The following is a 12,966-nucleotide window of genomic DNA, read 5'->3' on the forward strand; positions in this document are numbered from 1 at the left end:
AAGAAATAATGTTTAGTCCTCAAACCCAGCTCATGCCAAACATTTTATCAAATGGAGCAGCAATGCAGCTTTCCATGGGTTCCAAAGATTGAATTAATTTCTGAAAAGACACACTTAGCACTACTTTCCTAGTTCCAATGTAAGACTGAAGCCTGTTTAACAGATGGGACGTTCTAATTCTTGTCCTCTTAGTATGAGAAAAACTTGCCAAGGAAGCAATCCAGTAAGGACTAGAGCAGATTCAGCCTTACACAGGTGTTATGGTCACAACCACTAAGTACAACATCCAAGCAGCTGTGTTATAGCTCTCACATGTATCTAGTTCGGATATTATACTTTGCTTCCTCAGGGTCTTAGATGAATGAAGTGCCTAGGGCTGGATGACCCTGCTGCACCTTCTCCTGAACATTCACATGGGTTGGGGTTGTCACTTAGGTAGAAGAGCACCTGCTCTGCATGCAGGAGGTCCCAAGTTCAGTCCCCAGCATCTCCATCTAAAAAGGATGAGGCATTAGGTAAGTGAAGAGCCACTGCCTGTCTGAGCAGACAGTACTGGCCCTGATGGACCAATGATCTGATTCAGTACAAGGCAGCTATGATGTGTTTGATGCTTATCACACAGCCATTGGTTGGTGTCCATCTCTGCCTCTAGCCTCATAACCACCCCAAGAGGAAAGTGAGCACATACCTTGGAGGTAGGTGGGACAGAAGGTGCTTGTGCTGCATCCACTAAAAAAGGAACTGCTGTTTACAGAGAAGACACGGACTACAGAGGAAGTGAAACTCACATTTATTTGATTAAACAAAAATAAAAATAAACTGCATAGAAACATTTTAAAGTCCAGAGAGACAATGACTTTGTTTTAAGGCTGCCAGTAGCTGATACATCGTCTCCTTGCTACCTCCTTCAGCCTTCTCCATGGACCACAAAGATACATTCAGAAGCCTCCATCGAACACACAAAACTAACATTTTAAGCCTGCTTGTGCCTCACCTGTCCTGCTTTACTCTGCCGTCTGCCACAACAGCTTTTTAAAAAGAGGCTTCAAATTGAAGAGGGGGAATTTTGTTCTTGCTCAACTGTATACATCGGAATACTGCTTTTCTTGCAAGACTTAAAATCTGCTTCCTAATGAATACCACACACACAAAACCTGAGTGCTGTGTTAGAGCAGAGAACTGTCAAAATATGGCCAGCTCAAGAGAAGCCTTTTCAGGAAGAATCCTGAAGCACTCCACTCCTCAGTGGTATGCTGAAGTATTTTCAAAAAGCAGCAGCAACAAAAAAAAAACTTGCTCAAATAGTTTGGATATAACAACCGATTTTTGGGGGGGGGGGTGTTAGTCTGCACGAGTTTATTTTTCCCATGCTAACTTTTCTTTTGGTCTTAGACCATCCACTTAGTGTTGAGGCACACAAAAATACTGGGAATGCTTTTTTTAAAAAGGCATGTTGAACCACTGGTACTTTAAGAAGTACAGAATCACCCTAAGCAGATATACAACAGGTGAGGCACAGCACAAGAAGTATCATTTACAGTTAAGAAAAGTCACCTCACATGGTCTGGGTGACAAAACACACATTCTGTTAACTATTGTTTAAAAATTTGTCTAAAGGGGAGGGGGCTAAAAACAAGATCTCTCCCTGGGAAAGAAAACTACATAGACTGAGAAGTATTCTAAGAAAGCTACCAAGAAATTTACTGGTTTGCTGGCTTACAGAGAGCCGTCTATTCTACTACATACAGTTAACATTCAGTTACCAAAGCCCTGACAAAAGGGCCTTCACAAACAAAATAAAAAGGCAACCTGAGTTTGTAAATTGATACAATCACGGAAGAGGTCTAAGACCATACAGGTACACAAAGCTTTTTAAAAAAAACAAAATCTTCCTGATGAACAATGTACTGATTTAATAAGGATGGAGGGGAAAAAACCCACCAATGACAGCCAATCTTTGGCTTGTTAACCCGTAAGCTCACTTTATATATATATATATGAGAAAGGTACATCCACCACTGTCAATACCTGCCAAACTCAACACATGATAATCATTAGTGGTTTTTTGTACCTGTCTTCTCCAACTCAACGTTTGAAAAGTAAGACTGAGGAACAGGAGGGGGATAAGGATGCTCCCCTTCTCCCAATAATGCAACACTGTGCTTCTCTTTGAGCTATACTGCAAATGGGAAGCAGTAGATGGAAGGTCCCTTAAATAGCCCAATTTAAGCAGCCTCTAGTGATGAACATTCTCATACTGCCACAACCAACAGAAAATAACTCATTCTAAATCCCTTCAGTCTTTTTTTTAAAAAAATTGGAGAATATTGTATCCTTTGATGAAGTCTCACAGGTAAAGGAGAGTTCTGACCAGAAGCATATTGGGTCCTCCTGCTCCCACCCAATTTTTAAAAACTCTTTTAAGTAGATATGAACAAAATCAGTTATTTTTCTCTTGAAGAGAAGAGACCTGTGGTACTAAGAACTCTGCAGCTACTAAAGAATATGTTCACCGTGTCAGCCAATAATACTGAAAGATGTGAAAATGGTATAATTCCCAGAGAACATCGGTTCATGAAGGATTATCAGTAAATTTGCCTGAGATTTAATACGGCCAGCCAAATATTTCTAGGGAAAGGCAGCCACATGTAAAGTGATCATCAAGTTTAAATATATTTAAATTGTGTATCTACTGGGGGGAAACATTATGCTACTTATAGTCAATCCCTTTTCTCCTCATGTTGAAAAACCACTTTCTTCTATGACTTCAATGCTAAATTTGAGGTAGATGTTTTGCTTCTTCTCCAAAGTGAGGTAGAACTTTACATTAACTTTGTTCAAACATCCTGTACCACAGCAAACTGGGTTCTGCTGGTTTCCCAAGGACTGTAGGATCAGAAACAATGTTTGTCTAACACAAGTACCAGTGTTTTACTTTTAAACACAGCTCCAAATTCTGTGTGTCTAAACTTTTTTTTAATAAGAAATACCCTATTACCTTTTGGCACTATTTGGATATACTCACTTTAAAAAAACAAAACACAAAATGCTTTGGCACTTTTTAATTTAAACCAGGAATTTTCTGATCTTCAAAAGAAATCAGATATGGCTAAATCAATCAGAAACCTCTCTTTAATAAATTAATTTTGGCTTCACTAACTAAAAGAGACTGCACCAATCTCATACCATTCCAGCAGAATGCCACAAAGGAAGTGCCTTCCTTGTTCTCAAATCTGATTCAGTTTGAGTTATTATTTATAGGATATTTCAGGTCCCCACCACAATAGGTCCTTGAAGGTTTCCCCAAAGAAGTTATACTCCAGGGTAGTGAGTTTATAATCTGAAGGTGCTACTATTTAGCTTCCTTTTGGGCCCTCGGCAAAAACAAAAATGGGGGGGGGGAGACTTTGGTTAGCACACTATTTGGTAGCGAGAAGACTGGATTTATACAACTGAAACAACAGTGTGACTTTGATGGAAAACATGTGGGGCAGAGCAAAAAAAAGGGACAGTTTATAACACAGCTCAGATTTCTTTGCAAGTGTTTAGTGCACAACTGTCGGTCTTCCCATATTTAGAAAATGGTAACGGAGTGACCTCACCTTTTTCCTAAATCAGGTTTACTAGCTTAGAAGACTATATTAGACAGCTTAAGAAAAATAAGCACGAGTTAGTAGCTCGCTTGCAGATCTCTGCTCACACTTTTCTTCAGTAGTTTTGTGTTCAATGACCCACTAAAGCCTCTCAAACATGCAAACAGATGGACTTGAATCCTGTCAGTCCTAGACCAAGTGAAAACCAAGCCACTAAGGAACACAATGTGTTGGCATTACATCTTCTCTGTATTAATACACAGCTTAGATTCATGGTTTTATAAACAATCCCAAATCAAAAGTCACATTAAGACTTCAAGTGGGATCAAGTGTGCTTTGCACTACTTAGGGCTGTAACTGTACAGGAGTCATTCTGGATAGCCAAACAACCACATTTAAAATAAGCTTTATATGAAAGCTGAAAATATGTATCATGGTTTTTTTTTTCATTTTTGTTTTTTTGCTTTGTGCCAAAAAACCAGCAGATAGAGGTTAATAGCATGGCTATGGAAGAAAAAAAACAAACACACATCACATTCCTTCCAAACTAGTACAGAGATTTCTGGCTTCTCCAAGCTTGTATAGCAAATACAGGAAGAAAGTCATGAAACTCAACAGAATTCCACTGCCAGTGGCTTTCCACTCCATGAAGGGTTGGGATGGCACAAAAGGAATTTTTATTCAACAACAATATACTAGAAATAATTTGTTTTAAGACAAGCCCATCAGAAAATAAAGGTGACATCAATAGAAGAGGCAGCCAAACATCTGCCTTACAATACCCACAAGGGGGCCTGTCAACTCTAAAATTAAAGCTTTTTAACCAATTATCTTTGGTAGCTAGAACTGAAAGTTGAACCTTATTTCTCCTTACCAAGTCACAAGCAAAATGCTCCAACTTGAAGAACCTAGGGTGCCTTCCAGTGTTACAGGATGATCTCATACTTAGTGTTGAGGATGCAGGTGGGGAAAACTCTTGTCTCCAGTGATACACAGGAACTACATGGAGTCTATATGACCCTACCTCTTTCCCAAACCCAACAATAAAAATGTTGTTAATTTCCAACAAGCATAGTGGTATCCGGCACAGGACAAAACACACCCTTTGGAGCAGAACGGGCCAGGCTCATAAAGGATTATATTATTTGTAATGGAGAATGTCTAGGTGTGACTACAGCATCATCTCAAGAGAATCTTACCATATGACCCACTATTTTTCCTTTAACCAGAGAAGCCACTTTCCACATGATCAACCTCATGGTGCTGAAATGTGCTCATCCTTATCCAGCCTACCGCCAAGAGTAACCATGCATAAGGAAAAAGAAATGAGTTGGAAGACTCTACTTTCAGATGTGCATTGGTTCTTTGAGGCTACACCAAAATGTTGTCTAATGTAAACGATCTAGGTCTGAGGGTTTTTTACTTGAAAAATAAGTTCTGCCATATTGACCCTATCAGAACCCTGAAATACTTGTACGTGAAGAGGAGTTGGCTAGACAAAAATAGTCTTGACCAAGCTGATTTAAAACAGAAGACATGCTTAAAGAATCTCACCTGTCTACTCCTCCTCATGTCCTCCAAATGTATTGGAAGAAGGGTTGCACGTTCTCTGCTCTCTATTGGCTACAGGCCTATTACATGACAGAACTCAAGTTTCTTAATAACTATAAATTAAGTCTCTAGGAAAATGGGGAAAGTGCAATTGGAACAAATCCTGATTATACTAGCTCTGACCAAATTAGTTACTGGGCATTTCAGACTTCATATTAAAGCTTCAAAACACAGGTTTAATGCAAGCAGAAACAACACCAGGGATGAAAGCTGATTGCTGCACTGTGGGATTCCCAATTAGGATTGGGAGGAGAGAAGGTGGTGCAGCACATATGAATCTCTTCCCAAAGTAAGCTAGTGTTGGATCCCAGCACCACAAGTCACAATCTACCACACACTTACTACAGAGAGCAATGGGACTTACTCCCAGACAATCACAGAAGAAAGCCAGATGGTAGGATGCTTATGAGAGAGATCAAAGACTCAACATGAAAGGAATCACATTCCTATAATCTGGTATAAAACCTGAAATATGGAGCTTCTTGAAGAAGTGTAAGAACACTTGATTTCTTCAGTGCTAAATACCGTGGCTGATAAAAAAAAAAGACACTCGTTTTGGTTTCAAGAAGCTTGCACCTCCATTTTACATGACATTCTTTGGTGCTAGAGCCAATGAGGTAGAGTTTTGGTGGCTTTCTTTCCACCTGTAATCTCCGGTCCACCAGAGAAAGCCATAAGGGTGCTCTGGAAAGACAAAAGTCCTACAAAGATGTTCCATTCAAAGAGGGAGGGGAGAGGAGAAAGATTGACAGAAGCAGGAAGCCAACTCAATTAGATGAGTCAATACAATCAGTTTTCCTTCATCTGGGACTTGTGAAACACACCCTGAATTTCCAAATTTGTGCTTCCTGTTACTTGTCTCTGAAAGATTACACACTTCTCTTGATAAAGCTACATTAAAAAAAAAGTTAATTCTCTAACGCAAGCCTCAAAAACAATTTGCTTCTTCAGAAGAAATGGAACATTAAGGCCAACTGTTTGGCTCATTGCCACTCAACATGCACTGCAAATACAACAGTTAGCCTTGTTCACTAGACATACAAACATGGCAAAGGGGGGGAACTTAAAAAAAATGGGCTATGGGGAAAAAAGAAGCTCTTAAAACAAGAATTCAGTTTGACAATCAAAAACAGCAATGCTGCAGTCCAAAGAGCTCCTTTTGATGCGAGCTTGGGCTTGCATTTGTGCATCAGAGTTCTTCTGGGCTTCTCTCTTTATGCCCATTATATCAGCAGCCGCTCCCCACGCTGCATCAGGTCACTTCTCAATTTCTCAAATTTTGGGAGCAGTCTGTCTAGCATAGAGGAAAAGGGCTGCTTCCAAAAAAACAGGAGTCTCAAGGCCCTTCATGCACAAGCAACACTGACCACGTGACCCTTTAGATTAGGGGCCCCAAACCACCGAAACAAGAAGTTTAGCATATTAAAACATTTGTGCATTTTCTTAACAGTTTTGTTTGTGTTGTAGAGTTACTGCATTTTTTCAAAAAAACATACATGCAAAAATAAGAAAACACTTAAAAAAAAAAAAGACGACCCTAAGCTTTTCCTGGTGAAACCCATCCCACTTCTGCAAACAAGAGAAATCGACATCTTCTAGAAATGAGACACTATGCTGAACAGTAAGTCAAACGCACTGAGGTATAAAAAAAGGAGAACAAGGAAAGAGTTCTCTGCTGCAGCAGCATCTAAAAACACAACCCTTCACCCTCCCTCAAACCCCCCCACAGTATCATCAGAACACGAAGTTAAAAGAATCTAAAGCTACTTTTTTTTTCTTCTTTTTAACGACGAGCACATTGCTCTTCTGGCAGAATCTACAGAATTTACTACACAAATCACCTAAATGTGCACAGAAAACATGTTTGTGCGTGATGCCCATCCAGGGAAAAAGAGGGTAGTTTTATACTGTACTGTGTATACTGTGGAGGTATAGAACACAAAGATAATGAGGTAGATAAGAAAGTTTATAACATCACAGGCTCACTCCCTGCAGATAAAAAAGGGGAAGTACATTCATCTATAAAAAATTAAAGATGAGGTAGGTTTGAACTAACGTTGTAATTCTGTGTTCTCTTAAAAGGATTTTTCCCTGAGACAGTTTCTTCCTAGTACAGATGAACAGAGATCAGAAGATGAGAATTCGATTGTTTCCAAAGTCAACCACAACAACCATGCCATCTGGGGTGACTGCAATACCTGAAGGACGGTCCATCTGACCAAAGCCACTTCCCTGAGTGCCAAATTTGCATAAAAAACTACCATTCGGCTCAAATATCTGCACGCGATGGTTCCTGGAATCTGCCACAATGATACGGCCTTCCTGATCTACTGCCACACCTTGTGGGCGCAGAAACTGGCCATTACTTGTACCTTCGGAGCCAAGGAAGCGTGCTGACTGACAGTCGGGATGTATGACCAGGAGACGATGATTGTTGAAATCTGTCACTACCAGATGGCCTTCGTGATTGAATGTCACGCCCCTCGGGGAATCAAAGTGCTTCCAGAGCGCCCCTTCAAAACCATATTTATTCAGAAACACTCCGTCAGGCCCAAACAACTGAATCCGATGATTCCTTGTGTCAGACACCAGGATTTTGCCTTCCGAGTTTACTGCTACATCCCATGGGTAATTAAACTGACCGTTCTTGGTTCCTTTCTCCCCAAACTTCAGAATGAACTGGCCATCAAAAGTGAAGATCTGGATGCGATGATTGTCTTTGTCTGCCACAACAATCCTCCGGGAGGAGTCACAGGCGACACCCGCTGGCCGATCAAACTGGCCGGGCCTTGAGCCCAAGGTGCCAAACTTGTGGTGGAAAGCACCACAGGGCTTAAAGACCTGGATGCGGTTGTTGCTGCGATCAGCGACAATGATATAACCTTCCTTATCTACACTAACACCCCAGGGACGACACAGCTTGCCGTCACTGTCCCCCTCACTACCAAAGCAAAGCCCTGGCAGTCCAATGCCAACGTAACTGCGCCCAGATTTGACCATGACTTTGAATGGGCTATTTTCTATATGCTGGTTGCACATCGTGACAGATATCAGGTGTTCCCCTTCCAGCTGAGGCCTGTAGTTGACAAGATAGGTTCCATTCTGCTGGTCGCAAATGTCTGCTCCAAAAAGATTTCCATCAGGCCCCATCACCACAACAGAGAGCATGTCTCCCCCAGAAAGGCGAGGTTCCCCATCGTGGTCATATCCGATCACTGTGAAAGAGGCCACTTTGCCTTGCAGTGCACGTTTGAGACCTTCACCCGTGGCTTTGGTCAGAGGAGCGAAGGCCCCACTGCTGACAAACCCCATGGATTTGATGGCCATATACAGCGCCTGGTCCGGAGGAGTGAACATGACCCTGTCATCCTCCTGAGGCTGCAAGAAGCCCCTGATGTTCTTCAGCTCCTGTACCTGAGCAAGCATACGGTCTCGAGCCAAGAGGATATCCATGCTCCGGCCTTCCTCTAGAACCTGCTGAGCTGCACTGATGGTGTTGTCTAACTTGTTCAGGTTCTGACGTAACTTTTCAACCTGCAGGTAGAGAGACTTGGCTTTCACTTGGCGGATTTTTTCCACCTAAAACGAAGATTAAAACACACACATGTTTATAAACTATAGACTGAAGATCATAGCTACACCAGAAGCGTTATTTTGCTTCTAGGTTAGATGAGGATGGACTTGTAAAGCGTTGACCAATGCAAGTCAATTAACAGAAGCCATCTCCTTTGTTCCAAAATAGGGAAGGGACAGATTGCTTGCTGGGGGCTTTTCTGTATATGTGAATTACTTAAACTAAAACACAACAAAGGAACTATTTTCCCCCCTCATCTCAATGATGTCAAAACGTATTGCATCTAAATTCTTCTTATTTTATCCAACTGCTCATGGCTCAGTGAAAAATCTATTTGATTGCCTTGCCAGGCAGGGTTTTTTGTTCAGCGATAGAAGAGTGGCGCAAAGAGATGTTGCAGCCATGACACCTAAGAACTCCCCAGTCTCTGTGGTAAAAATGAAAGATTTGGGAAATTCCTAGAGTGACATGACATCATTTCTGGGTAAACTGGAAGTGACATCAAGACCTTGCTTCCCAACCCCCATTTTTGCTTCTGCTGGAGCAAAGAACAGTGGCCAGGAGCCAGAACCAGTATCAGGCAATGGAATAAGCCTGTATGTGGTGCAGCAATTAAAACTCATCAGACAGACTCCCTGATTTAAAAAAAAAAAATTACCTTCCACAGCAGTTCACACTCCCTTTCTTCCAGGGCCTTCTTATGTCTAGAGGTCACGGCTTTTACTTCAGATTGTACCATCTTTGCCTTCATCTCAACTTGCTCTGCTACTGCTTGAGCTTGCTCAATACTCAGCTGCAACGGGAAGGAAGAGAGGATGGCTTCATCAAAGTCATTAAAAATCACTGCACAGGTCATTTCTCATGCAACCACGGTTATTCCAAAACTGCAGCACAGAAAGATTTTATCTTTATTCTACATGCTCAAGTTCTTTATTATATAGTCAATTTTAGTTCCCATAAGGGAACACTTTTTCTGCCAGTAACTTCCTCTTTTCACAAACAAGTGCGGTGAAATTCTCACAGACTGTGCCCTGCATCAAAGGGGATTTCCCTGCCAAATGGCAACCAGATAAGAAAATAGTTTCCATTCTACAGGCAATTCAAATTCTCACTTACAGAGCAGCCACAGGGAGGTGCAACAACACCACAGTGTGAGTATATCCTCCTCTCCCAGGATCCTCAAGTGGAACATGGGAGGAGTGGGGGGGAGTGAATATAGTTTTAGACTGACCCAAGCAACGCAGGCAAGGAAGGTCAAACTCTGCTCTCTCCTGACCTGGCATTGCTGCGTTTGGTTGATCTCAGCATTTTTCTCCCACGGCTGTTGACTTCTAGTATCAGAACCAGGCAGAGAGAAAAACACTTCAAACACAGGAGCAAACACACCCTTCATCTGCATGCTCCAATTTTGTTAAGGACAGACCACATGCAAACAGGAGGGCGGCATATCTATCAGGAAAATGGTGCAGCTGTTGAGCGATTTGGAGAAGCTGAGAAATCCCTGGAATGTGACCCTCATCAATCTCTTATGCAGAAGGATCTCAGATCCTTCATCATAGGTCTATTGCATCTCACCTGGTTTGTCCTTCCTTTTGATTGTTTGTGCAGGGCGGGAGGGAGCATGTGCTTCTTTCCCTTTTGGTTTGCTCTGCAGCAGCCAGCCTATCTTCCAGATTGTGCAGGCAACACATCTGCATCTCACCCTTACAGGCATGCTGCCTATTGCAGGGAGGTGGGTGTAAGTCTCTTCTTCTCTTGCCACCTAAGTCTGCAGCTTCCATAAACCTTTGCCTTGAAAAGGCAGGTGTAACAAAAGAGGAGAGCACAAAATGGCACATTGGTACTCACCATGATGGTCCATTCTCCTTGGAACTCACAAGGAAACATGGAGGAGTGGGGGAACTCCCTTCCCTCCATTTTTTGGTAGCAGGAACTCCAGCTTTGCTGTTCCAGAGGGGAGGAGTTCCCCCATTCCCCTTTCAGTCCAGAAATTTCCATAGATCCCATGGCCCACATGCTGTTATCTGAAGACTTAGAAAGGAACACAGCAACAAAACACAACCCAGACTAACAACTGGGTCGAACACCCAACTATGGAATATAATTGTTCCATCCTCCTCTACCTCTGTCTTTCAATTGGGGGGAGGGCAGGTCTCCTTGTCAGTCCCAAGGAGAATGGACCTTCATGTTGAGTACCAATGTGCCATTCTCCCTTGGAAGGATGAGGAGACCAGGATGAGTGGGGATGTAACAAAGCATACTGTCCCCAGGGTGGGCAAAAAACTTGAATACCCTTAACCCTCTTGCACAATCTGCTGCGGGACTGAGGCCAAGGGCTGCAACTAAAGATGCTCACTTGTCTACATTGTAGTGGTAGATTAAGGTAGAAAGATTGGACCAGGTAGCTGCTCCACATATCTCTTCTATGGAAACTTTGGCTTCCAGAGCTGTGGAAGTGGCTGCTCTCCTAACAGAGTAGGCTGTAATAGGGGGGGGGGGGGGGTGGATATTGGCAGTCTGGTAGATTAAAAGAATGCATTGTTTCAGCCATCTACTCAACGTAGACTTGGTTACCCTCTTATCTATATTAGAGTGGCCAAAGGCCACAAAGAGCAAGTCCGATCTACGCCACTGTTTAGTTGAAGTCACTGAAGTCACTGAGACCAGAAAAGGGTTCTTTAATGTAATCGCCTTCAAAGAAACCTCATGGAATGGTTCAAATGGATCTCGAGTCAGTGCATTCAGGACCAAGGTAGGCCTCCAAGTCAGAAATCTGTGTACTGTGGGAGGATGGGGGAGAGACATTCCTGTCAAGAATCTTAGACAGCAAATGTGAAGAGACTGGGTGACCCTCATATTCTGATAGGACTGTGGCTAGTGCCACCAATTGTCTCTTTAATGTATTGGGGCGTACGCCTTTCTCCGGCACTCTCTGTAAGAAAAGCAATACGCCCTTTATAGCTGAGTTCAAACTCTCCACATGACTTTCAGCGCACTAGTGCTGGAAGGCCTTCCATGTAACACCATAGGTTCTAGAAGAAGACACACAGCTAGCAGCTAGAACAGACTGAATCGCCTTGTCTGAGAGTTGAAACTGCTCTAGTAAACTGTGTTCAAGAGCCAGGAGATTAATTTCACACTCCCTGGGTTCTGATGAACAATTGGTTCCTGTTGCAGGAGGTCTGCTAAGTCCAAGGTCCCCATTTGACCAGACTCACCAGATCCGGTAACCATGGCCACCTGGGCCAAAAAGGAGCAACACAAACAACTTGAGCTCCTGTTTCCTTGTGAAGGAATCAAGGCAGAACTGGTATCAGAGGAAATGCATACAGTAAGCCCTCTGACCAGGTCTGTTGTAGACAAAAGTACCTGGACAAAAACCTTGGCACTTTTGCATTGCTCTTGGAGGTAAACAGATCCAGAACAGGCATGCCAAATCTGTCTACTAGTTGGTTGGAGACTGATGTTTTCAGGGACCATTTGTTCGGGTCCAGGATCGATCTGGAAGGCCAATCTGCTTCCCTGTTGACCAGGCCCTGAATGTATTCTGCTCTTATTCTTTACAGGAGACTTCCAACCACCTCATGAGTCTTGCTGTTTTGTGTTGAAGCCTCATCGACCTGGTTCCCCTCTTATCTGTTCACATGGTCCTTTGCAGTCATGTTGTTGGTCTTGACGCACATTGTTGAGGAAGAAAATGATGTAGAGCCAAGGAAATGGCCCTCAACTCAGGCCAATTTACTGGTTTGGACTGCTCCTTTTTTTTAACCCCCGAAGGGGATTTTTTATTGCATTTTCTAAAGACTACAAACTACAAAGAAAAAATGGGAAGGGAAAACAACTACAACTAAGGATACAGGAAAGAAAACCACTAATAACTAAAACCCCAAGTATAGGAGATCCTTACATTAGCTTGTATAAGTGTTATTCTTAACATGCTTAGATAACATTGAACATGGTCATTTATGCTAAAATATTTAGCTTTTAGCCCATCATTTAACTAGTTTAAGAAAATTCCAAAAGCAACACTAAAGTAAATGTTTTAAACCACAATTCAGAGTCCTTCAGCCTTTATTTAGCTTTGTTCTTTCTTTTCCTCAGTTGATAGTCTTGCTTGGGGGCTACTGCCCCCTTATCTTAAACAGAGTCCTCATCTGAAGCTACAGAGTCCATATCTTCACTGGATTT

General features: G+C 42.4%; 1 protein-coding gene across 1 annotated transcript in view; it reads right to left on the minus strand.

Annotated features, from left to right (window-relative positions):
- Positions 1-7,331: 7,331 nt before the first annotated feature.
- The window catches only part of TRIM71 (tripartite motif containing 71, E3 ubiquitin protein ligase), a 73,911-nt gene continuing 68,276 nt past the window's right edge, over positions 7,332-12,966 (minus strand). The window contains exons 3-4 of the mRNA XM_015418408.1: positions 9,437-9,571; positions 7,332-8,783 (exon numbers count right to left, since the gene is read on the minus strand). Of these exons, the coding sequence (XP_015273894.1) occupies positions 7,332-8,783; positions 9,437-9,571 (1,587 nt within the window). The remainder of the gene's footprint in view (positions 8,784-9,436; positions 9,572-12,966) is intronic.

The sequence above is a fragment of the Gekko japonicus genome, unplaced genomic scaffold (genome assembly GCF_001447785.1).
Source record: "Gekko japonicus isolate JY-2015 unplaced genomic scaffold, Gekko_japonicus_V1.1 scaffold106, whole genome shotgun sequence".
NCBI classification, from domain to species: domain Eukaryota; kingdom Metazoa; phylum Chordata; class Lepidosauria; order Squamata; family Gekkonidae; genus Gekko; species Gekko japonicus.